The sequence below is a fragment of the Mytilus galloprovincialis genome, chromosome 1 (genome assembly GCF_965363235.1).
Source record: "Mytilus galloprovincialis chromosome 1, xbMytGall1.hap1.1, whole genome shotgun sequence".
NCBI lineage: Eukaryota > Metazoa > Mollusca > Bivalvia > Mytilida > Mytilidae > Mytilus > Mytilus galloprovincialis.
Genome location: NC_134838.1, coordinates 42469970 through 42497012, shown reverse-complemented (window position 1 = coordinate 42497012; position 27043 = coordinate 42469970). Strand labels below are relative to the sequence as shown.

The following is a 27043-nucleotide window of genomic DNA, read 5'->3' as shown; positions in this document are numbered from 1 at the left end:
AAGTCTCGTATCACATGTGATCTGTCATGGAGGACAAGAGGAACAAAATTTCAGATTTTGGTTAAAATTTTACGATTGAATGATTAATCATCGGTTTACATTCCAAGAAAGATGTCTAAAATGGTAGGATCAATTACTTCTACCAAAAGCTTACAGGAAAAGATTGCCAAAGGAGCTTTAATAGCTGTTCTACTTGCAATTGGTGCCAAAAAATTGTCTCCAAAATTCAGAAAAATATTATTTGGCTCAGAGAATCGACCAAATTCAAAAAGCAAAGATTTTGTAGACGAAGGGATTGGTTCTGTGAATGACAAGAAGGGGAAAGCAAGTTTAAACAAGGAATTTTACAGACAACTTCGTTATCTTCTGAAAATACTGTTCCCAGGGTTAAAGAGCAAAGCTTTTGGCATTCTAACACTTCATACTGCAACTCTAGTTGCAAGAACATTTTTGTCAATTTATGTTTCCATGCTAGATGGAAAAATTGTAAGAACTATTGTTAGACGTGATCTTAGAGCATTTTTACTACAACTGTCTCAGTGGCTTCTAATATCCATTCCTGCAACATTTATTAACAGTCTCATCAGATATCTAGAGTGTGAACTTGCTTTAGTTCTAAGAACAAGATTAGTGAATCATGCTTATAATCTGTATTTTGACAATCAAACTTATTACAGAGTCAGCAACTTGGACAGTAGACTTGCTAATGTTGATCAGTGTCTTACAGATGATATAACCATGTTCACTCAGTCTTTAGCACACTTATATTCACATTTGACCAAACCATTGCTTGATGTAACATTAATGTCTTTCACGTTATACACACTTGCAAGCAGAAGAGGGGCAAGTTCTAAATATCCCTCAATAATAGGAGTAGCGGTTTTATATTTGACAGCACAAATTCTAAAAGCAATATCACCAAAGTTTGGTAATCTTGTTGCAGAGGAGGCTAGACTCAAAGGTGACCTCAGATTTGTGCATTCAAGAGTAATTGCCAATGCTGAGGAAATTGCATTCTATGGTGGCCACAAGGTAAATTATGAATTTAGAGTTATGGTTGCTGAAGTTTAACATGTTTAAATATTACATGTAATTTGATTATATAAAAGAAGATGTGGTGTGATTGCAATTAAGACAATTCTTCACAAGAGACCAAATGATACAGAAATTAATATCTATGGGTCACTGTATGGCTTAGCTTTCAACAATGAGTAAAACCATTAATGCAGTCAGCTATATAAGGTTGGGATGTTTTTAATAAAATTGAGAATGGAAATGGGGAATGTGCCAAAGAGACAACAACCCGACCATAGAAAAAAACAACAGCAGAAGGTCACCAACAGGTCTTCAATGTAGCGAGAAATTCCCGCACCCAGAGGCGTCCTTCAACTGGCCCCTAAACATGCTAAACAAATATATACTAGTTCAGTGATAATGAACGCCATACTAATTTCCAAATTGTACACAAGAAACTAAAATTAAAATAATACAAGACTAACAAAGGCCAGAGGCTCCTGTCTTGGGACAGGCGCAAAAATGCGGCGGGGTTAAACATGTTTGTGAGATCTCAACCCTCCCCCTATACCTCTAGCTGATGTAGAAAAGTAAATATGTATATATGTAAATAAAATTGAGAATGGAAATGGGGAATGTGTCAAAGAGACAACAACCCGACCAAATAAAAAACAACAGCAGAGGGTCACCAACAGGTCTTCAATGTACAAATGTAGCGAGAAATTCCCGCACCTGGAGGCGTCCTTCAGCTGGCCCCTAAACAAGTATATACTAGTCCAGTGATAATGAACGCCATATTAATTTCCAAATTGTACACAAGAAACTAAAATTAAAATGCTCTTTTGTTCCGACGTTGGAAAGTTCTGGGCGGAAAGAACTTAACTAGCCGGAGGAACTTATTAACTAGTTACTTTGTTCTTTCTCTGGTTTAAAAGTTCCAGCGGAACAAAGTGACTAGTTGAAAAATTCCAAAGGAACATAATCAACAAGTTACAATTTTTTGTAAACAAACTTATGAACGGAAAGTTCTTTCATTACTTCAATGTTTAAAAAAAATGCAAGTTAGAAAGTTGAATTTATTACGTCATATTCAATGTTCAAATATTGTGGTATACACTAAAACCTTGGTTTTCTCCTTACTAATGAACATGTCATCGCTAATTTAAAAGCAATGACTGCCTGTAACAAACGCCAAAATGATTACCAGAAATGTCAATCAATTCTGTTAAGCACGTTTTGGTTTCTGTTTTGCTGTTGTAATGGGTTTTGGCAATCATGCGGTTGAAACTTTAACACATGTTTAAGGCTTTAAATGTTTTTCTGCAGTCGATTCTTTGGCAGTTCAGTTAATGGGAAACATTTTTGCCATAAATCTGTGCAAAATGGCATTTGGCAATTTGATTCGCAGTTGATGTTGCGGCCGTAGACCTGTCTCACAAACAATGTTGCGTAATCAAATTCTATTGACGTTGCATTGTCTCTACATGTTGATCTGGTCATTGATGGTCTTTGACAAATCCTGTCTACTGCTATAATTGTCGGAAGGACAGTAAGACAAGTTTCTGATCTCAAATTGTCTGCAGGTTGCAGCACGTTTATGTTTTCCTGTTTACAGTATTTGAATGGGTTGATTCAGTTTTTCATTCCTCAGTCTTAGCAATATGGAGATTGAACATTTTTTAACTGTTTTAAGTGTGGCCAAGGATTGAAAGAACTGTTTCACCAAGATAAGAAAATTAAAAAAATCTTTTATTGGTTCAAAATTTGGCTTTCTGAAATTCGTGCAATCTCAAAAATCCAGTATGTTCAATAAAAACAGGTAGGTCAGATGTTGATTTTTTCGAAAGAGAAATAAGTATGATAAGCATGAATAGTAGTGGTATGAAGATCAAGCATGATTTGGTAAATAACATCTAAAAAATTAGTGTTGCATTTTTCAAGCCAGTCAATTTCAGATTACTGGTAATGTATAACAATAAATTAGAACTTATTTCGTTATGACGAAAACATTCTGACCGAATTAAGTAATTGTTCTGTTCCGTCAGAACTATTGAACTAGCTACATTGTTCCGGGACTTTTCAACTTGTTACTTTATTCCGGAACTTTTTGACTGCGCTCGAATAAAACAACTAGTTGGAAAGTTCCATTGGAACGAAATGACTAGTTGAAATGTTTCGCCGTAACAAAGTAACTGACGGAACATAGTGGCTGTTACATATACAGTATATACAATGTATATACATGTACATGGTTGATACATGTAGCCAGTACACAATATTGTTCCCTAATCAATTATTCTTATACAAAATGAACTAGTTCTGTAAGCATGGTAAGTAAATAGTAAATTTATCCAAAGCATGTTTAAAGTAGTTAACTCATTTTAAAATAAAAGTTAATTGAAATATCATGAATATGAAATTTCTAATCCATGTTCAGATCTTTATTAAATTATTTATCAATTTAGCAAGATTAAAAACAGTCCTACTTAAGTTATAAATACATGTAAGTGTATACGTAAACATAATAATGATATATAATTTATATCTTATTGACTTAAATGTCAATGACTATTGTCATGATTGTTATTATTTCAGATAGAGTTGAATCTTCTACAGAAATGCTATAAAAAGTTAGCTGAACAAATGCATTTGATATTTAACAAACGATTGTGGTATATCATGTTTGAACAATTCCTAATGAAGTATGTTTGGAGTGCCAGTGGTTTGATTATGGTAGCGATACCTATTCTTACAGCAAAAGGTGGTGGAATAAGAGCTGATGGTAAGTATAAGATATGATGATTAGGGATACACATCAAAGAAACATCAATCAAAACACATAAGGAATTAATAAAAATAACAACATTTACATACCAACAAACAGTCATTTACTACTTTTCTTTGATGTCAAGCTTCAAATCATTCAAAGTTCACTGTACATGCTGTAGAGACATATATATAGTGAAGAAAAGCAGTTAGTTTATATACATGGTATAACAGACTAAAAAAAATTGTAGAGATTCATATATGGTACATGTATACATATATGTCTATATGATAAGGGTGAGTGTACATGACCTCATTTTCTTATGTTTTCATGGTTAGGTCTAAATCTCAGATACTACATACATAAGCAATAAGTTTGTTTCTTGGATATTTTAAGTAATTAATACTACACTTATATTTGGTGTATCATGTGTATGGAATGATTGCAAGGTGTTCATGTCTGACTGGCAAGGTTTATGACTTTGACTCCATGTTCAAGATTGACATTTAGTTATCGTGGTAAGGACCCTTCCTCATACATGTATATGCCATAACAAAAATTGTCATCTCAATAAACTCAAATACTGGTGTTGTACAAAAATAAAACACAGATAAAAGTAAATAACATTAAATAATACTCTTATTATAAAAATACTGAGGTTACTGAATAACTGAAAGCAAACTTAAATGTGGGCATTTATATTTTTATGTAATGACTGTTTCTGTGCATTCATATAAGTCACTTCTACTAATACATATCTCCTTTTTATAAAGGATCAGAGGTGGATGATGACCCAGATGGAGGTGTTAGTGACAGAACAAAAGCCTTTACTACAGCTAGGAACTTACTGATCAATTGTGCTGATGCTGTAGAAAGAATGATGTCTTCTTATAAAGAGGTAACACAAAGATACGACAAAGAAAGCTTTTGGACATTTTTTAAAACTTAATTTAAAATTTTGAGAATATAAGTTAAAAACAAATTTGCAAGCATGGAAATGATCTGTAATAATGTATAAAAAAAACAACCAAGTTCAGGGGTCACCACACTTAAAAATTATAGGGAGAGGTCACTTCTCCCTGGCAGCCAAAAAGGGAGAAGTGAAGACCCAACAGGGAGACTTCAGGGAGAAGTGAAGGCCCAACAGGGAGACCAGGGAAAATTGACAGATCGCGTTTATACTTTTTATGAATAAAATTTTCTAAGAATCTATACCTTTTTTTTTACTTAAGTTTTGTTATTCTTTAAATGCTCTTGAAAATTTTTATCAAGTAATACAGTAATATTCATTTTAAATATCACATTAGATATCTCTATTTGAATTCATATAATGTGCAACCTGTTGGAACAGAACTCCTTAAGGGTTGAAAATTTATACAGTTTAATCTTATGTTTGGTTTTGTACCGGTTTACAATTCATTGATAAGACCCAAATTAAAATTTGAATTGTGTGATGTTGTTTACCTACCCACCTAAAAAGCAGCTTACCTGAAATATTTTTTGACACAAATTGTTTCAATTTTTCAGCTTGAACAACCTTGACTCCCTGCGAGGGTAAAACATGTAACTTATGTTGTTGGCCTAAGAAATAATATCATAAAGCGGGTTATTTTTGCAGGGTGAAAATTTTCGCTTACCAGTATTTTTCTATATATACAACAAAAATTGCCAAAACAAATTCATCCAAATTAAAAATGTACATGATAAAAGTTTTGAATCGGCCAAAATAATTCGTTTACCTTATTCAATGAAATTTGAGAAATTTTACACATGCAAAAATAACCTGCTATACGGTAAGACCCCTACTTACCTACCTGACCCAATAAGGCATAGGTAGGTAACATCAAACATGGAATTTCTTAAGGTTGGCCTTATTCATAGAAGGATAATGGGGAATCACCAAAAATACTGTATAGTACAACCTCAACAGCCAACACATTACTCCTGGAAAAATACATTCTAATAAACATGAACAACACATGGTCCAATCAATGCGGAGTTAGTCTTGTTAAGGCAGATTTTTTGTTAAGTCAGGGTTCAGTTATTACAGATTTAACTGTAAAATGATGATAATCATATGATTAAAAAGATATTTGTTTTTTGATGAACATTGCATTATACTTTAATTCTTTAAAACAACAAACAGGAACATACTGAATGATAATTAATGGATTGGTCTATTAAAATTACAGGTACTTTTGGATAAATTTATGTACATGTATGATCAAAGATTATAATATTCTTTACCTTGCAGGTGTAAGTTGTGTATATATATTATCCATGTTTATCATGAATAATTTACATTTTAGATAACTGAACTAGCTGGATACACATCTCGAGTTTCAGAAATGTTTGAAACTTTTAATGATATCAGACAGGGAAAGTACAAAAGGACAATTGTGACAAAGCAAAAAAAGGGAAAGTCAAACTTAGAGAAAATCTCTGGACCATTACAAATAAAAGGTATTTGATAATTATAGATTATTGTTGGTCATCACAACAACATTAAATTTCCTTGCTTGAGCTGGTACTGCAAAATTAAAAAATGCAAATCGAGTTGAGATGACCAATGAAAATCTGTTATCTATGACGACATTGTTAATTTTATTGACAACGTACAGCACATACACCTTTATTTTTCATATCACCCTTCTGTACTGAGAAAGGAAATAATAAGTCAGTAAGATTCAAGAAAAATTTGGAAAAAAGTGATAAAATATAAATATTTCAGCGCACTTCCCAAGCCATAGTCCATGTAAGGCTTTAGTCTTTAAAAAGTCCTCTTGAAAGGGTAAGGCAGGAATTTGACTAATTGGTACTGTTTATAAATCATGTTTATTTTTATGGTGGTCAAAAACATCATTTAGCAATAACCAAAAAAAATCAAAGGATGGCATTGATTACTACAGGAAAATGAGGCTTTCCAAAGTGCATCAAAGAACTGTAGCCTGTAAGACAATTGGTCTGACTGACCAAAAATCAGTTAGACTAAAGCCATTTGCTAAAACTTATAAGCTTTTCATGAAATTGATTCTGGTTCATACTTTGTATCCAATGTTTAGTGCTCAGTAGAATTAAACACAAAATCATAATGTTTTTCAAAAAATTATCTGGTTTTCTACATAATAAATGGTTTGCTGGTAAAATTAAAATATAGTAGTTTTTTTTTAAATGTATACTTTACCAAATACATGGTAAAGTGTGCTAAAGTCTGGTGAAAGTATATTTGAAAAGTTAAGAATATAAGTTATTACATTTCTTTTTAACTGTAAATATGCTACTTTGAAAGTTATTCATGTTATGGCTTCACAATTTATGTAGGTTAAGAAAAATATTTCAGGGGAGGTAATTGACACAGAGTCTGTCATAGACACAGAAGATTTAGCCATCATTACACCCAATGGAGATGTTATTGTAGGCAGTCTTACTATGAGGGTAAGTTAACAACAAAGGATATGTAACTTGAATACAAAAAAATGAGATTACAAACACTGTTGTATAACTAGCCTATACTAGATTTCATCAGCTGATTGTCATGTCAGTTTCTAGAACAATTTGAAAATTCATCAAAATATGCAAATGTTTATGGTGGCTGAAATGAATCCAGCTGTTAATTGAATAATAAAGCAAAGTTTTTTTTATCAAGCTTTCCTGTTCATCAACATTACTAAATTATATGGGTTTTAAACCAAACTACAAATATCTATAACTAAGCATCCAAGGTTTGTTACATCAAAAATACTCTTAATTTTGCTTTTAAGGGAAGATAATTCTAGATTTTTTTTAGGGAAAATGATACTCAAATTACAATAATATTTAATTACTAGTCCTCACATTCCATTGACCATTGCATGCTTCTTACATGGAGGTGAATATTAATCTATGTATTTCTTATTTCAGGTTGAACCTGGCATGCATCTTCTTATAACTGGACCAAATGGTTGTGGAAAATCCTCATTGTTTAGAATTTTTAGTGGATTGTGGCCTGTGTATAAAGGAAAACTTCAGAAACCTCCACCAACTTCAATGTTTTATATTCCTCAAAGGTATCAATTTATTTTGTATACTGTGGATTCATTATTTTTCATAAGATACTAATTTTTCGCAAATTTCCTGGATACAGGTGAACCATAAATTTAAATGTTCAACGAATTACAAGTTTACCATTGACTTAAAGCTTGTATGCAGACATTAGCAAAACCACGAAATTAAATATATACCAAAGTGTAAGTTTTCCTCAATCCACCAAAATTGGTAGCAACGAAAATAAATGAATCCACAGTATTGAATAGTATTCTATTATATATTAAAAAGAAGATGTGGTATGATTGCCAATGAGACAACTGTCCACAAGAGACCAAAATGACACAGACATTAACAACTATAGGTCACTGTATGGCCTTCAACAATGAGCAAAGCCCATACTGCATAGTCAGCTATAAAAGGCCCTGATATGAAAATGTAAAACAATTCAAACTTTTATATTTATATATATGAATGAAAGAACCCACAATATCGGTATATATATATATTTTGAAAAAAAGGTACATTTACATGATGATATTTTCAAGGGGCAACCATTAGGTACCTATATGTTTTTAAAACTAATTATTTATATGACACTTAAGACTTGGTGTGTCCAAAACACTTTTCAAAAGAAACCTACATCATTGACACTTGAATCCCAAAATTTGGAAGTCAAGGATACAATTTATGTAAATACTTGACAAGGTACATTTATTAGGTCACCGTACAGCCTTCAACAATGAGCACAGCCCATACCGCATAGTTAGGTATTAAAGGTCCTGAAATAAGTCTTTTTTGACCTGAAGGATTTTGAACCTCAGTTGGTACAATTTCTTAATTTTATAAGTATACTATATATTTTAAAAATCCTTTCATTTGCAAGGCTCAAATTACACGGCTGATGATACCAGCAGTTGTGTCAACCCAGTATTAGAAAATGAGAAAAAAATATGACATATATATTATGAGCAAAAATTTATCCTTGAGATTTTGATTTTTTTTGTCTTTAAAATGTATTTTTTTAAATGTAAATCAAGATACATATTGTAGTAAAACAAATGAGTGAAGAGTATATGTATTGTATGAGAGAAAGTCGGAGAGCAAGAGAATATTATCAAATAAAACTTATATGTAACCTTAAATACTATAATTGTAAAAATCAATTTGCCAGTGATATAAATTGTATACTGAATTATTTCTATATGTAACCCCTTGATACCATTGTCAGGTGTTAGTGATGGGGTACATGTATTTAAAATCCTGACTATTGAAAAACAAATAAAAGATATAAAAAAAAGTATTAGAAAATGAAACTTGTTATAAATTCTGAGTGTCAGAAGTGCTTTTCTGTATTATCTTTATCTGTTATGTTCCAATCCAAATATTTGAACGCTAGGGATATATAAATACATGATAAGTTATACAACAAAGAAGAACTATAAAAAGTAAAAAAATATTGTCTAAGGTCAAATTCAAAAGTGGCTCCCTGTTGATATAAATGTATTCATGTTAATTGTCTATAAGCCATGCTATTGAACATGATGTAATATTTAAGTTACACAGTGTGTGATTTTCCTAAAACAGGAATTGTTTGACCCAATTGATTCCTGTATTAGGGCAATTGCACACTGTGTAACAAATTTATCCTGATTTTTTGTTATCATGCACTTATTTATATTTTTTTTTTAAGATAATTTTATAAAAATAGTATTTTTTTTTCAATTATTTGGACAATATCAATCAAATGTATTTAGATATTCATTCTTAAACTGTGAAAAATGAAAAAAATTAGGACTTTTTTTATTTTAAAAGTCAATGGTATAAGGGAGATAATTTGAATTGGCTTAATAAAAAACACACTGAAAATTAGGACAATATCAGCCAATCAAATTGCAAGAAATAACTCTAAATCATAAAAAATTATAACATTTCTTATATATTTTACAGACCCTATATGTCTATAGGAACATTGAGAGACCAAGTGATATATCCAGACAATGTAGAAGATATGAAGAAGAAAGGCTTGACTGATAAAGACTTAATCAATATACTGAATATAGTCAACTTACAACACATAGTCGACAGGGAAGGAGGTATATTGTTTGAAACTTTTAATAATTTTTTTTCTTACCAGCCCTCATATGTCATTTTGCATGAAGGGGCTTGCATGTTTTTTTTTTATTTACCCATACTTGTTTTGCGGTAGTTAAGAAATATAAATGCAGTTTTGTGTTTCAGTTTTTTGTTCGAAATTTTTTGATACAATGGGCTTGAATTTTTTTTTAACATTTTCACTAATTTTATTGAGAAACCTTCATTGACTATCATTTGATAAAAAAATTATAATGGAACTGTAATAACACAAGCCATATGAGATTGTAATTAGCCTAATGCATAAAACTTGTATTTATGCAATTTCATTTTCTGTATTGGATTACCACAAGAGAAATGAGAGTTTTGATACTGTGGATTCATTTATTTTCATGGATACCAATTTTCGTAGATGAAGGAAAAACCACATGTTCGTGGATATTTTATTTCTTGGTTTTGTCGAAGTCTGCTGACAAACCTATGGAAAATTTTGTCATTCGTTGAACATTTAATTTTGTGATTCAACTGTACCCATGAAATCAATGAAAATTGGTATCCAACGAATAATAATGAATCAACAGTAACTAGAATGTCTTGTTTGCCACTCTTAAAGAAAAGTCACATGTATACAACTTGGTTGCCAAGTAACCATTTGAAATGTATCCATAAGCTGATTAAATGCTGTATTTACTATGATTGATTGATTGATTGTTGGTGTCAAACACCACTTTCGGCATTGTGGCTGCAAGTTATTATAGGTTGATGAAGCCAGAATGTCCAGAGAGAACCAGTCAAACCTGTTCAATTAAGATGGCACATAACACTACAGGGAGATAACTCTGTAAAAATCAGCTGAATGTTTTGATTACTTTCTAATGTTGAAGAAATGTTAAGCTTCTCAATGATCAAAATAAGTTTTTGCTAAACAGCTATGTATAAAAAATTTTGAAGATTTTTTGTCAAAATTTTATGAAAGTTAAAAGAGCCAAATTAAATTGAGTCAAGGTATTTAGTACCACCTTAAATTGGAGTTCAAACTCACAACTTCAGTGTTGACTGGCTAGTGATATTGTAGATGTACTCCCTAGACCAAAGCCCCTACTTGCAAAAAAGATGTTTGTATGTTCATGATTTTTATTTCAAAGTCAATGTCTGATATAAACCATGTATCTTCTGTAGGTTGGGATTCAGAAAGTGATTGGAAAGATGTGTTATCTGGAGGAGAGAAACAGAGAATGGGCATGGCTAGGATATTCTATCACAGGTTTGTTACTTACATGTATGATATTATAATCTATAACTGGTACAGTCCAAGATTAGAAAATGTCTAACATTCAACAGCAAGATTTTATGTGGTAAAATTTCAACAAAATTAAGGTTGTCTGGTTTGGATTGTGCCTGATGTTCATATGATGAAATCATAATCTTTCAGTCAGTTTAATTGAAGTCTGGAGCTGGCATGTCAGTTAACTGCTAGTAGTCTGTTGTTATTTATGTATTATTGTCATTTTGTTTATTTTCTTTGGTTACATCTTCTGACATCAGACTCGGACTTCTCTTAGACTGTATTTTAATGTGCGTATTGTTATGCGTTTACTTTTCTACATTGGCTAGAGGTATACGGGGAGGGTTGAGATCTCACAAACATGTTTAACCCCGCCACATTTTTGCGCCTGTCCCAAGTCAGGAGCCTCTGGCCTTTGTTAGTCTTGTATTATTTTAATTTTAGTTTCTTGTGTACAATTTGGAAATTAGTATGGCGTTCATTATCACTGAACTAGTATATATTTGTTTAGGGGCCAGCTGAAGGACGCCTCCGGGTGCGGGAATTTCTCGCTACATTGAAGACCTGTTGGTGACCTTCTGCTGTTGTGTTTTTTTTCTATGGTCGGGTTGTTGTCTCTTTGGCACATTCCCCATTTCCATTCTCATTTTATATTGTACTTTTTTATTTGTATACTATTTTTTTAATTACCACTAACATCAAAATTCACAAAATGTCAATTGCGAGTTGTTTTACAATTTTGACAGAGTGAACCTCAAAATTTTATCATTATTGGAAATTTTAGCTTTTTTAAATGTTAACTTCACTTTGCAAAAATCACTCTTTTGAAGTTGAGGTGTTCTTTTAGAAGAATTTATTTAACTTTCCTCACAATGCATAAAACAAAATTTAAGACAACAACAACCGTGTATTACTGCAAAGTAATGGTTTATTATGGTCTACATGTTTAGCTAACAAGCATGACATCTTTGAAACACTGAAGTACAAAACTTGCAGTTTCACAATTCTCTGGAAGTGATGTCACAATGACAATCAAGACAATGTTATTTTTAAATTGAAAGTGAAAGTAAAACAAATGTAGTTATTTATAGAAGAGTTAGTGTTTTCTTGCAGTTGTATTGTGGTAATAGGGTTTTGTTGGGCTGCTGTGTCATTGATTCCCTCCTCTTTTTCAATTCATACAGTCATATTTGTTTTAGGGTGCTGTTGGGCTGCTGTATCATTAGTGTTTTATCTAAAGCAGTTTAGCATGTCGCGACGCCATGTCCTTTTGCCCATGACGTCATGCCCTTTTTCTTCAGAAATATTTGACTCCATGTGCCCTTTAATGTTATATGGATCGAAAGGTCGTGGTATTGTGTTCTTTGCTGTTCCAAGGGCAACAAGCTTTGACTAAAGTTGGTTGCATGTTATTTTAATCACTTCTACTAGACTCGAAAGTGTAAGTCAAATCATGCTATCTTTCAGCAAAATTATTTTGCGATACTTTAGAACCTGATGAAAGGTGCTTAAAGTAAAATTGAAATCCATTGATTGCATTAAAGACGTCATATTCCTTTCCAAATTACAACTCAAGCATCGTTTATTTTTTGTAAATTTTTCTTTGTCCGCCATTGAATATTTGTACAAATTAGGAATCTTGAGTCCGGGAAACAGACCAGCTATGAATGAAATCTGGATTCTAACGATATGACTGCAGACTCGTAAATGGCACAACTTTTAAGTTATTTATTAGAATTGAACAACTGTGGGACTCTTAAACTTATATTATGTCCCATCTTAACTTTGTTAAATTTATATATCTTTTTAATGAGAAACACTGAATTTCATAAACATGATAACATCATGAACATAGTAGTTGAACTTTGAATTTGAATTGTTACTTTAACTTAGTATGAACCCAAGTATGAATTGAACAATACAAAAAAATTATATATGCACACCATGTACATATAGCCCTTTTTATTATAGTAAGAACCAAAAATACCAAACATTGTAAGGCCTCGAGAAAACAAGCACTTCTCCTTTAAATTCTCACCACTTCTGCATATCAGTTTCAAAAAGAGAAGTCAGTAGTATGAGCCCTGAATATGTAAATAACTATATTATTTGTGTGCCCTTTTTGGAAAAGTCAACATTAATTAATATTGTTAGTGCCCAATGACATCTTGTAACCTTGATAGTGTCAGATGACATTAAATAACATTGTTTGTGCCTGATGACACCTTGTAAATTGATAAGAGTCAGCTAACTTTTAATAACGTTGTTAGTGTCAGATGACATTTTGTAATGTTTATAGTGTCAGATGAGACCTTGTAACCTTGATGCTGCACTGGTTGAATTATCTGGATCAAACATGGCACACATTTGAAATATTTGTCTAGCAAAGTTTGTCTCACCCAATAACTGATGAGCAATACCACAAAACAATGGTGAACATGTGAAAGCATCGAAATTTGCTTGTAAACTTGGATATGTTATTGTTGATTTAAGCAGTTGTAGAAAATGTCTGCATGATGTTATGTCTTGTCGATGGTAGTAACATAGGAAGCTAAGGAAATATGCAAATCCTATTGGATGATACTTTGCATGGTTGTTTGTAATATCTACATCTACATCAACTCGTAACTCTTCTGGAATTATTGATGACTTATAATAAAATTGTAGAGGAAAAATTGTTAATGTTTTATATATCGTATAAAGTTTTTCTTTCTTCATCAGATTCAGCTCCTGTTTTTGGAAACGATTTAATGTGTCCTCAGTCGTGGTCAATACAGTATAAAATTTCTCATCTGTGTATTTCTGCAATGTATAATTTACTACAGATAATGAGGCAACATAGTTTTTGTGCACATAGAAGAAAGATGCTAATGTCAGCCATCCTGATACTGCATCTGAATTAACACCAATCAATAAATGGCCCAAATCATATTTATACTTCAAGTATTGGTGTTTGTTTTCTGAGCTATAGCAATGTTTTGAAGCATCTAGAGCAAACTTACATGCGTTTGATAAATGTAAAGCAAATAGTCCTCTAGATAAACCTGTTCTAGAACTATGTAGAAAATGATATAGTAGACGCATATTCTTTATACTTGGAAAATAAGAAAATGTTTCTGGTATTATTCTGATAACTCCAAAAGATTCTGGGATTTGGAAGGACAGTCTTGGATAATCTTGAAGGGTCTCAGAAGACTTGAAACAGTTTATTCCTTGTTCATTTGAATTCTTAAGTATGGTGATTAATTTTTCTTTGTTCATCACATTGAACCGTGTACAGAAAAAATTATTATCAGGAATAAAATAATGTGGCAAGATTGAATATTTTACACAGTACAACAGTCTTTGTAAACATGACAAGAAACATGTTATGATATTATCAGGTTTCCATAAATTTTGGTCTGTTTCTTCTGAAATCCAAAACATAAGTGTTTTCAAGAAGTATGAACACAATAAACCTTTCAAATCTTTATGTTTCTCTACTATTTCCTTTAATAAGATTTTTAACAAAGCATAGCATAATAATTGTGTGTGACTGAATGAATATATAAGAAATTTTTCTGCTATGGAAAATGAAATTCGCCATTCTAGATTTTCATTGACAGATCCTTTGCAGCCTATTGGCACAAATAACACACCGCAAGATATTATTTTAAAAATAATTTCAGGTGAAGGCCATGTAGATCGAGATCTACTAACCCATGGCTGTGCCTGAAATATCCATCGGTCACATTTCAGGCAAAATGCTATATCCACAGCATCATTTGTATCAGATACACATGGTCCATGAATAATTATAAACATTGTTGCAATTTTGGGATGATAAATCGACAAATGGACTAGTTTATAATTTTCACTCGAAAACATATATCCAAGGTGAGTTCTTTGCCACTTGTTTTTGAAAGATGGCAGCAAAAAATGAAAATAATTAGGCAGGTGTAATTGTGTAAAACATGGTAGGGTCTCCTCAGTGTTCATAATTAAAGGAATAAACGGACCATCAAAAACAGCCTCTTTTTCAGATTGATATACCTTAAAGAAAGGATCAATACCCATTAGATCAAAATCACTGCTTTTGAAATAAAGGCCTTCCCCTTTACTTCCACTTGTTATGTTTTTAAAAATATCTGTTTGTCCCATATCAATCATAGTTGTAGTTAATCTTCTAATTTTCACAACTTCCTCAGATCCAATCTTTCGGCAAAGGTATTTGTAAAAATTTAAGGATTCATATTCTTCTGTGGACATTCCAGCCATTTTCTGCATATCAGTCTACAAAATAAATAACCATTAATCCTAATAACAACAAACTTCTTATTTTTATTATTTTACAATACTTTTGCTCATTATCCCTCTATTTCATGTAGCAGAGTGAAATATCTTTATTACCGGTAAAAGTGGGAGGTTATAGTTTTTGACAAGCAATAATCACTCATTTTTTTTTAAGTTCGAAAATCAATTACAATGTAAAGGACTGCTTCTGAAGTTTTCGAGATCAACTGAGTTTGATAGGTTTTGACCTTAATCTGGTAGATTAGTGTCACAGAATTTCAGTACCCTGTATTTATGTTTGTGCCCCTCCTTTTGATAGATACCTACTTTGTATTCATTAGTATTCGTTGTATACCAATTTTTTTAGGATGATGTGGGTACAGGAAAACCATGACTTAAAATGTTCTACTAAATACGAATTTTGAGAAGGAATATATGTAGATTTTGCCAAAACAACAAAATTAAATATCTAAAAAAATGCAACTTTTCCTCAATCCAAGAAAGTTGTTACGCATGAAAATAAATGAATCCATAGTCATTAAGCAGAGGCATACTGTTCTTTTCAGTTGTGTGTTCTCTGTCCTTTTTGTTCAGATGGAAATGTGATATAGTGAGCAGAGCATGGCTAGTTGTTCCGTAGATACAGTCATATTCTCATATCTAAAAACACTTTGATGAATTAACGAATATCTTGGGAAAGTGAAAAAATCAACACAATTAAACACGAAATTAGTTTACTGGTAAATATCTAAATTTCTTACCATTAATTCTTTCTCCGCCATTTTCTATATTAATTATTGTCTTCTCCAGTTTTTTGCAGGCCCAATAAGATCAACAAACTGCAAACAACTTTTCTTTGGCTATGGTACACATATTGTCAATTGTTTGAAAGAAAATTATTGTTCTATACATGTATATATATACTTTCAAACAATGCAAGGAACTGTTAAAACAATGGAAAGTTTGAAGTTGTTGAGAACATAAAAACTGAAACTAAAATGGCAGGTTTTTTCATTTTATTTGTTAAATAGAAGACTTTAGAAAACAATCATGAGTATAAGTATCAGCATTTCATAAGGAAAAACAATTGTTTCTTGATTTTATCTTTTTACTTTCTTAGTGTCAGTTTCCTTGAAATGAACTCAGGTACTTGATATGATAAGGAAATTTACGCCTTTTTGTCCTTGTTATCTTAATCACCAAAATGCATAATTGGGCAATGAGTGTACGTACGAAATGGGAAGTTCCAAAAAAAAATCCAGTTTCAATTTTGAATTAAGTGTTTTAAGCTCAAATGGCCTGAAGAGCTTAAGAAATTTTAGATTTCAAAGAAATGTGAGAATTACCAAATAAAAAAAAATATGTAAACAAATAATTTTAATATATCATGTACCATTATATAAAAACTGAATCAAGTTTTGAATCAAGACACAAGATGGATATTGCAACATTAATCTTTTAAGTGGGGTGGGTTGTGATATTTCAGACAAATGAAAACCTGAACATGGTGAATATTCAAAAAGATTTTGACTATGTTTGTGCTTTCATTCATTTTGTGTAATGTCCTAATTGAATCTGCTGCAGGATTCCTTCTGTTTCATTCCTTCTTTTCTTGACTTTCTACTTCTGATGATTATGTGCAATCTTGCTCATTCCTCAATAGGGAATCTTCCAAACAGTCTGTGTTTTCGTCCATGCTTGCTGGTTTTACAGTTTCACTGATCTAGTACATATGTCTATTAAGGGGCCATCTGAAGCCTGCCTCAAGTTGTGGGATTTTTTTTTCTGTGTTGAAGACCAATTGGTGGCTTTGTGCTGTTTTATGCTCTATGGTCAGGTTGTTGTCTCTTTGACACATTCCCTGTTTCTGTCCTAAATTTTAGTGAGGCATAGGTATGAAATTAAACACTGAAGTATAAATTCATACTGTTGTGTGGTTCTCTGGCATTTTCAGTTATTTATAATCCTAGTACAATCTGAATTTTTGTGCCCCATTTATTATGCCCCATTTATGGGCATTATGTTTTCTGGTCTGTGCGTCTGTCCGTTCGTTTGTCCGTACATCCCTCCGTCTGTCCATCTGTCTGTCCATTTGTCCCGATTCAGGTTAAAGTTTTTGATCGAGGAAGTTTTTGATGAAGTTGAAGTCCAATCAACTTGAAACTAAGTACACATGTTTCTTATGATATGGTCTTTCTAATTTTAATGCCAAATTATAGATTTTACCCCATTTTCACGTTCCATTGAACATAGAAATTGATAGTATGGATGGGGCATCCGTGTACTTAAAGGACACATTCTTGTTTAATCAAAAATAATTTGACTTCGTAAATTACTAGTAATACATTGGGTCATAATTAATGATTTACCTTTTATTTGTGTTGCAAAAAATGTTGTTACTTTGTTGATTTCACAATAGTTTCTACTTCATGTGCATTTTATAGTTTTTATGAAAATTTTAACCCCACAGCAGTTGATAAACATCTTTGTTTTAATTGCTTGAAATAATTAATTTTGACATTTCAGATGCTAGGCAAAAGTAATATTTATCTTATGTTATTTCAGACCACAGTATGCCTTACTAGATGAATGTACCAGTGCTGTTTCTATAGACGTAGAAAGTAAGATATACCAAACAGTCAAGGACAGTGGGATAGTATTACTTACTATCACTCATAGACCTTCATTATGGTAAGTAAGATATACCAAACAGTCAAGGACAGTGGAATAGTATTACTTACTATCACTCATAGACCTTCATTATGGTAAGTAAGATATACCAAACAGTCAAGGACAGTGGGATAGTATTACTGACTATCACTCATAGACCTTCATTATGGTAAGTAAGATATACCAAACAGTCAAGGACAGTGGGATAGTATTACTTACTATCACTCATAGACCTTCATTGTGGTAAGTAAGATATACCAAACAGTCAAGGACAGTGGGATAGTATTACTAACTATCACTCATAGACCTTCATTGTGGTAAGTAAGATATACCAAACAGTCAAGGACAGTGGGATAGTATTACTTACTATCACTCATAGACCTTCATTGTGGTAAGTAAGATATACCAAACAGTCAAGGACAGTGGGATAGTATTACTTACTATCACTCATAGACCTTCATTGTGGTAAGTAAGATATACCAAACAGTCAAGGACAGTGGGATAGTATTACTAACTATCACTCATAGACCTTCATTATGGTAAGTAAGATATACCAAACAGTCAAGGACAGTGGGATAGTATTACTAACTATCACTCATAGACCTTCATTGTGGTAAGTAAGATATACCAAACAGTCAAGGACAGTGGGATAGTATTACTTACTATCACTCATAGACCTTCATTATGGTAAGATAAACTATATTTGTAATTATTTCTTTGTGTATCATGGAATGATTTGTTATTTGGCCTGGAATTTTGTAACATTGAGTTGAACTGTAAAATCAGTTTTTAGATCTCTAGGGCTGTTACATAATGTTTGACTTAAATTTTTATACACCCATTTACATTGTTTATATCTATTGATGTAAACTCCCTTTTGATTTTAAATAATTTCTAATATGACATTGAGAAGTAATTGAACTTTATTCTTTAAAAATGTGACTGCATATCATGAGCTCATGGCGAAGCTGTTTATTTTTTTTTTATACCTACTAAGCATGGACAGTTGACTTATTGTCTAATAACAATCTTCACCCTTGAAAAACTTTGTTTTGGTAGAATGAGCTAGTGACTAAACTAAGTGCACATGTGTTCAAAGGATATGATATCTTATGCAGATCACTTTGACCAAACACCATCCATCTCTATGTTTAAGGAGCTTACTCTATATAAAGAAACATAACTCCTGACAATCACAACTTGTTTAACCATTTTTATTAATTTAGTCCAAACTGCAAGAAACACATTATAAAAATAAGGAGATGTGGTATGAGACATTGAGACAACTATCAACCAAAGTTCAAAAAAAATCAACCATGCAGCCTTCAACAATGAGAAAAACCCACTGTATAGTTGGCTCTAAAAGGCCCCGACATGAAAAATATAAAACAATTCAATTGAGAAAACTACAGATTCATTCAATTCTGATAAATGTATAAAGCATTTTTGAAACTGTCTATTGTCAATGCTGTACTGATATAAAAATTATCTATCTTAAATAAAGCCTATCTAACCCGTCTCCTTAAATTTCTTATCACATTGACACAGGCTTGAATTACAAGTGACGTAGTTAATCAGTTGGTTTTCAAATGTTGATAGTTTTGTCAATACACTACAATTTCTATTTCCTTCACAAAAAGTATGAATTATATAAATCAATAGAATATTTAAAGCAGAAAGCTTTAACCAATAGCAGCTACAACAAGTTAAAAAAGAATAAAAGTATCTGCATATTTTTTCACCTACAATAGCAGAGGGGCATTATGTTTTCTAGTATGTGTGTCCGTTCGTCAGTTCGTCAGTCCTTTCCTCCATCTGTCTTGCTTCAGGTACAATTTTTGTGGTCAAGGTAGTTTTTGATGAAGTTAAAGTCCAATTAACTTGAAACTTAGTACACATGTTATCTTTCTAAATTTAACGCCAAATATGAGTTTACCAAAATTTTATAATCCACTGAACACAGAAAATGAAGTGCAATTGGGCCTCCTTGTACTATGAACACATTCTTGTTTTATTTCACTTGTGATTAAATTTGTATTTTACAGGAAATTTCATACCCATCTGTTACAATTTGATGGAGAAGGAGGTTGGAGAATGGAAGAACTGGATACAAACACTCGTCTTACCCTGAATGAAGAAAAACAGAAGCTTGAGACCCAATTAGCTGGTGTCCCTAAGATGCATAACAGACTATCAGAGCTTTGCTCTATATTAGGAGAGGATTCAGTTTTACTATCCAGTCAGGATAATTTAGATGATGTAGATGAATTGGTAGAGAGTTGATGCACAACATTCCTTAGTTTATTTGTTTTATTTCTACAAATTTTCTTGCCAGTGATATTATACTAGAGTACTTCTGTTAGTGAACTGTTTTTTCGAGAAAAAAATCATGTCTTAGATTCTGGTAGATGAAATGTTGTATTAAATGTTAAGTTTACAATAACTAATTATGTATTATTGGGAATATTCCCTTTGTGATTACTTTTAATAAATTAAACATCATCATGATTATTGATTATTGCATTTTAATTTGATGATTTTATGTTATGATGTATGAATGAAAATCGGAAAATCAAATTGCTGTGTTATGAGTTATTAAGCTTAAATTTTCTGAATTACAAAATGTAGATATGAAAATTGATTTTGCAAAAATGTTTGAAGCAAAATCAAATAAATAGATACTGTGGATTCATATATTTTCATGGGTACCAGTTTTTAGTGGAAGAAGACGTCAAGTCTTCTGAAGACTTAAGGGGCCGACCATTGGCATTGAGTCTCCGTATGCCGCATTCATTTCGTGTATTACAATTTCAAAACAACTTAGATTCCTGACACCGATTTTTACACATGATTAGGCATCCGAATCATTTTATTTGTAAATTATGATTGTAAAACAATCACTATCGTAAATATGACCCTTTTATTTATGTAAATTATTAGATTTCATCTCATCCACATGAACGTAATTTGTTTACTTGTAACAGGATGTTTTAACTGTAGATATTTGTATTACGCATGCGTGAATTTGGTATCGGGACAACTCGCCCTGTTTACAAGTTCGCCCTTGAAGTTACGAATTTGCAATCCTGCAGACAAGAAGATTTTGTTTTTATATAAATAAAAAGGATATATAAAGTGTTGTCTTTATTCATGGTTTTCCTTTGTCATGTGAATTAGATGCCCTTCGTAACATACATGTGAACCTCCCGTTTAGGAGAAAAAACTCCCGTGTATGAAATTTTTCAGACGCCATATTTGATCATTTCTTACTACTGTACGGGTGTAATTGACACCTGTGTTAAATTTTACCTGAACATCAGAGAAGATGTATAATTATATGGCTTCACTTGACAGCTTGGGTGTCAAACATACTGGTAATCAACGATGTTTACCTCCGGCTAACTGCCGTTGTGTTATCAAAACGATGTGTATTGGGGATATTGAAATACTTTTTTGTTACTTCCCTTTGTTTTATCCTGTTTTCAGTTATTTTGCTTTTAAAAATGTAAATTGTAAAAAGACTATAAATGATTAATATTTTAATCAAATAATCATAAAAGGATGTTGATTAAATGTATTTAAATGATTTTGGACAAATAAAAAAATTAAAATTTATAAATTATTTTAGCAATCTAGACCTCCTTTCAAGGATTAAATTGAAGTTTATATCATAAATTTGTTTATAACTGATTAGAAGTAAACATACAATATGTGCAACTAGACTAATAAAAGGTCTAGTAGTTAGATTAATTCCTAGTTAAATCTTGAAATTTAAATTTGTAAATGTTAGTATATATTAGATTTTATTGTGTAAGCTAAGAAATAGCAAGACATTTTACACTGTTTTTAAGTCTTTTTAAGCTTTCTACAAATATGACTATCATAATGCTTAAAATCCATGCAGTACTAGTGTTAGTGTATGTTATTTTTTTAAATTAATTTACGATGTTGCAAATATACATGTGGAGCTTATTTCTCTCTTATTTGTCTATACATTTACAAATGATAAGGAGATGGAGACATGAACAAAAATATATACAGATAAGATATATAAATATAATGATTCATTTGCAAGCAGTGAACAATCATTTGTCAAAAACAAAACAAAACAAAACAAGAAACAGATTCTTCTTCTTATTTTATTTTATTCAAATAGAGAGGCAATAAGGGAACTATAAACATTACAATTTGATGGAAATTTGAAGAAAAAACACAATTTCTACATCATTTGGTTACATTTACGACAAAATTTATGTCGATAAAAAAACATGATGTTTTGACCATTCAGTACTTAATAGATGCATAGTTCTTGGGGAAAAGTTTCATCAAATAATATGAATATAAATGACTTTTTTGTGCTCATTTTTTACAGTGGGTTGTGATGATCTTCCAGTTAGGTTACCCTCATTTGGAGTGTTGTTCCCAACCTGTTAAAGGTCCATCTTTGTGCATAAATCAAAATTGGAAATTTCAACAAGCATCTAATATTCTTAATCTGGAAAATAAACCCTGGTCTGCTAGCTTCATGTATATTTTTTCTACCGATTTAATATATAACTAGAATCATGCAAACAGACTTAATGAAAAGGCATGTAAGTTCATCATACAAATATGACACTTTTTCTAGACAATCCAGATCTTGCAAAATATGTCGCTAAAAATTGTAACCTTTAAAATTGTTGTTGTGCAGTAAAAACCCATATGGGAACTTTCAAAAGTTGGCAGGTATGTAACAAGTCTTACTATTTTTATGCTTCATTTACGGGCAATATGTTTTCTAGTCTGTCCGTCTGTCCTGCTTCTGGTTATAAAGTTTATGGTCGAGGTAGTTTTTGATGAAGTTGAAATCCAATCAACTTGAAACTTAGTACACATGTGTTCCTCTTGATATGATCTTCTTAATTACTGCCAAATTAAAGATTTTACCTAATTTTCATAGTCAACTGAACATAGAAAATGATTGTATACGGATGGGAAATCCATGTACTTATGACCTTTTCTTGTTTGAAGAAAAAAAATACATTTTAACGATAATGGAACAAAGCAGCCTGGGTAAGTGGGGCTGCTTTTATGGTAATTCAAGTTACCTTTTATTCACCTTCTTCCACTTCAGAGCTATCAGCTCTTTGATTGTTGATTAAGGAAAACTTATATATTCATGGATATTTATTTTCATGGTTTTGATGAAGTCTCCATATAAATCTGTAGATTGTTTTTATTCTTTGAACGTTTATTTTGCTAATTTTAGGTTCTTCTGATAAACAAATGATTTTTTTTATTCTTTCCAAGTTCTTAATTTTAAATTTACGAATAGGCTATACAAGTGCGTACTAATAGAAATTACAAAATCTCTGTATTGCTCTATCAGGTAGATAGAAGCATCTCATCTAAGTATTTTATTAATTTATTTATGTTTTTTTTTAATTTCCACAATTTAACACATTCTGTAAATATTTGAACAATCAATATTTATGAATAAGTAGAAATACAGCATTAATTTAAATTTTATGTTTTATTGTTGTTGATTAATTCCATATGTATCTAGTCAGTACTGATATTTGTGCTCAGGGTACCATATATGAATGTACTTATGTTATGTCTTTGTAAATGCAAAGAAAAAATGACCACATTTTCATTCAAACTTGTTTGCCTTCATTTTACAATAAAAAAGATACTCATAGTTTTTATCCTCATAACCCTGGTGGTTGTTTGTTATGGGATTGTATATTATAACTAAAAAGTTGGATGAGAAAATTGGACAATTTTTTATTTTGCCCTAAATGTATAATGGTAGATTTCCTGTTAACCTGCAGTAACCCATTTTATTGCATAGCAATATAATATTTCCCACAGAAAGTAACCAAAAGTTAGCGTGCAATAAATTCCAATATTGCACTAGTGCAATAAATCTTCAAAATTCATGACATCATCAACAACAAAATCTTAGTTTAAAACTATATTTACTTTCAAATATTATATTGCTATCGATAAAAGGATTATTTCATGAATTGTAGGGAATATTGTCCCTCATAGAACATATATTGCACTCGCAAGCTCGTGCAATATAAAATTCTACTCGGGACAACATTCCCCAATATTCATGCAATAACCCTATAATATATATTCTTTATTGCCTCCAGAAGGAGAGTGTAAACAATAAACATAATAAACAAAAAATTAAACAATTGAACTAAATAGGCAAATTAAATCAGGAATGTCATGATCAGTTGAAGTGAGTAATTGTCAGTAACCTGCTGTTTTTCATTTTCTTTAACAGTGAAGTCAGCATCAAACTGGTGAAGCATGAACAAAAATTCACAAGGTTCTTTAATCATTAGATACTTTTACAGACTGCATAGATTTCTTCTTTTAATATCAGAGATACATGTTTTAATAATGTAGTGAAAGGGAGGCAATTCATTGTTCAATCTTTTTTTATTCTGTTAAAAATTAATAGCTGTTAACCTGTGTTTCTCATTTTCAAACTGAGTAAGGGGTAGATACTCCTTTGCAGATTAAACTTCTGGAATTTTCAGAAACGCACTTTTTGTAATTTTCCCATCCCTTAAATAAAAGTCCCATCTACAGTTAAGTTGTGCATTTCAATCCTTTAAAATTTGGAATGAGTGTTATTTGTTAGTAAATAAATTACTGTATGATGAACAAAAAATACCATCTATTATTAAGACTGTTGAAAATAGTGGATAGCTTCTTAAAATTAAAAAAAAATCAAAATTACAACTTCAAGCTTACTTTTTCGATTATTATATGATTAAAACAACTTTCAAATTTTGAGAGACTGCCATCTTATATAAAAATCTTTATGGCAAAATCTGCTGTAACAGTATTATAATATACGATAGTATCTAATGTGAATGTATTTTCATGGAAATATTGTATTATGTTTGTAATATTAAATTAAGGTGTCTTAAAAAGCTGTATCATTTTATCTTTGGTGTATTGCCACTAGTTGGCATGTTGTGCAAAGCTTAAATGTAATTATGTTTGTATGATAAAAAAAAATATGTATTAGCAAATGTTTGAATGTCATTTCACTGTCACAAAAAGTATGCTATGAAATATGAAATCTCAATAAAATGTGTATTATTTTAAACAGAAAAAGGCATGTTTGCATAAATAAGGAAATCCACATAAATGTTTTGCCAATTTTTTACATAGATTTAGTCTGTTTATAAACATATTTTCTAAATTTAGCTACATAGCTTTGACAAACAACGATTCTAATTCTACAATAAGAAAAACTCATCTACAACCACCAAAGCCAACTATTAAGGTAGTTAAAATACTCATATTTTGTTTTTGTGATCCATTTGAAATAAGAGTTGGTTCTCATACAGTCTGTAAAGTAACTTTCAAAACTTAAACAGATTTGTCTTGGCATGATTTTATCATAATTTTTTTTTTATTTATCAGTTTTTAAGTTTAATGGGACTGTTTTGTCTTCTTCTGTTTATCTATGTACTATATTTTGTATTTCTTTGATATACTACAGCTGTGCTATTATTGCAGTCAAATTGCATCAACTGTATTATCATTAGTGATATACAATTGGTGCCTTGTTTATGAGGTTGACAATTTGTAGAGTTTTATTTATGGCGTTGTTAAAAAATGCAGGATCTCATCATTTTTAAGTTGTTCTCTCCAAATTCAAATGCGATCATTTTACCCTAAATATTTCATTTGGAATAGATGTAGGAGTTACAGTGTATCAAAATTAACAGTACATCGTCTTGAAGTATACATTTTATTTGTACTCAGCTCTTAACAGAATAGAAATGCTCTGCAAAGCCTGGCTTTCTATTGGTTTTTAAGCTATGTACAATTGAAATTTATATTTCAAGACAATGTACGGTTATTCTATATTCATGCTATATAGAAATTGTTATTTTAACACCACTTTCTTTATGTTTCTACATTTGACACTAACATCAGGACAATGCATGTTTGTCACACTTTTTTCAGTTTTAAATTTGTTTAGGGGTATTTTAATACATAAACATTAACCATAATTGATAGAATGTGAAAAGCTTTTTGTAATACAATTTAAAAAACCTTAAGTATTTAATTGATTATCAGAAGATGACTTGAACAAGTCAGTGGCCCTTAATTATTAGAATATGATGCACAGAACAATCATGTTTTTACATTACATATTGTGTGTTGTTATTGTTGTGTAGAACAAATGTTGTGATTGTGTTTTAACTTATAATTGACTATTAAATTTAATTTTAAGATCACCAATAAAGATCCATGAGACTGTCTTGTTTTTTTTCCCCCTAATTGATAAGTAATTCAGGTAGAACTGAAAGATTGTCTGTTTGTAATGTACTTGCATTTTGTGGTAGTTCATGAATATGTTACATCTCTGTGATAAAATTGAGAATGGAAATAGGAAATATGTCAAAGAAACAACAACCCATTCAAAGAGCAGATAACAGCCAAAGGCCACCAATGGGTCTTCAAGGCAGCGAGAAATCCTGCACCCAGAGGTGGGCCTCAACTAAATAAAATGTGTACTAGTTCAAAGATAATGACCTAAAATTCTAAAAAAAAAAAATGCAGTGGGGTTAAAAATGTTTAGTGAGATCTCAACCCTCCACCTATTCCTCTATCCAATGTAGAATAAAGAAACAAACAGCAATAAGCACAGTAGATGACAAAGTAGGTAACAAGAGAAAATAAGCAAAATGACAATGATACATAAATTAACAAAAGATTAATAGCAGTTGCTAATTTGCCAGCTCCAGACCTCAATTAATTGAAAGATTATGTCTTCATCATATATGAACGAATAAAGCACAATCCCTCCAGTTAGGAGTTTAGTATTATTCCATCAAAATAAAGCACAATCCCTCCAGTTAGGAGTTTAGTATTATTCCATCAAAATAAAGCACAAT

The 27043-nt window shown here is 31.3% G+C and overlaps 2 protein-coding genes across 2 annotated transcripts; one reads left to right on the top strand and one right to left on the bottom strand.

Annotated features, from left to right (window-relative positions):
• The first annotated feature begins 5 nt into the window (after positions 1-5).
• Positions 6-26406, top strand: LOC143075124 (ATP-binding cassette sub-family D member 1-like). The gene is made up of 10 exons (XM_076250435.1): positions 6-1032; positions 3610-3796; positions 4555-4679; positions 6091-6244; positions 7122-7216; positions 7682-7827; positions 9755-9900; positions 11078-11162; positions 18021-18146; positions 20171-26406. Exons 1-10 carry the CDS (start codon positions 112-114, stop codon positions 20406-20408), a joined length of 2223 nt encoding a protein of 740 aa, XP_076106550.1. The 5' UTR covers positions 6-111; the 3' UTR covers positions 20409-26406.
• LOC143075130 (uncharacterized) lies at positions 12115-16417 on the bottom strand. The gene is made up of 2 exons (XM_076250448.1): positions 16217-16417; positions 12115-15455 (listed from the first exon to the last, which is right to left on the bottom strand). Exons 1-2 carry the CDS (start codon positions 16235-16237, stop codon positions 13485-13487), a joined length of 1992 nt encoding a protein of 663 aa, XP_076106563.1. The 5' UTR covers positions 16238-16417; the 3' UTR covers positions 12115-13484.
• Positions 26407-27043: the final 637 nt, after the last annotated feature.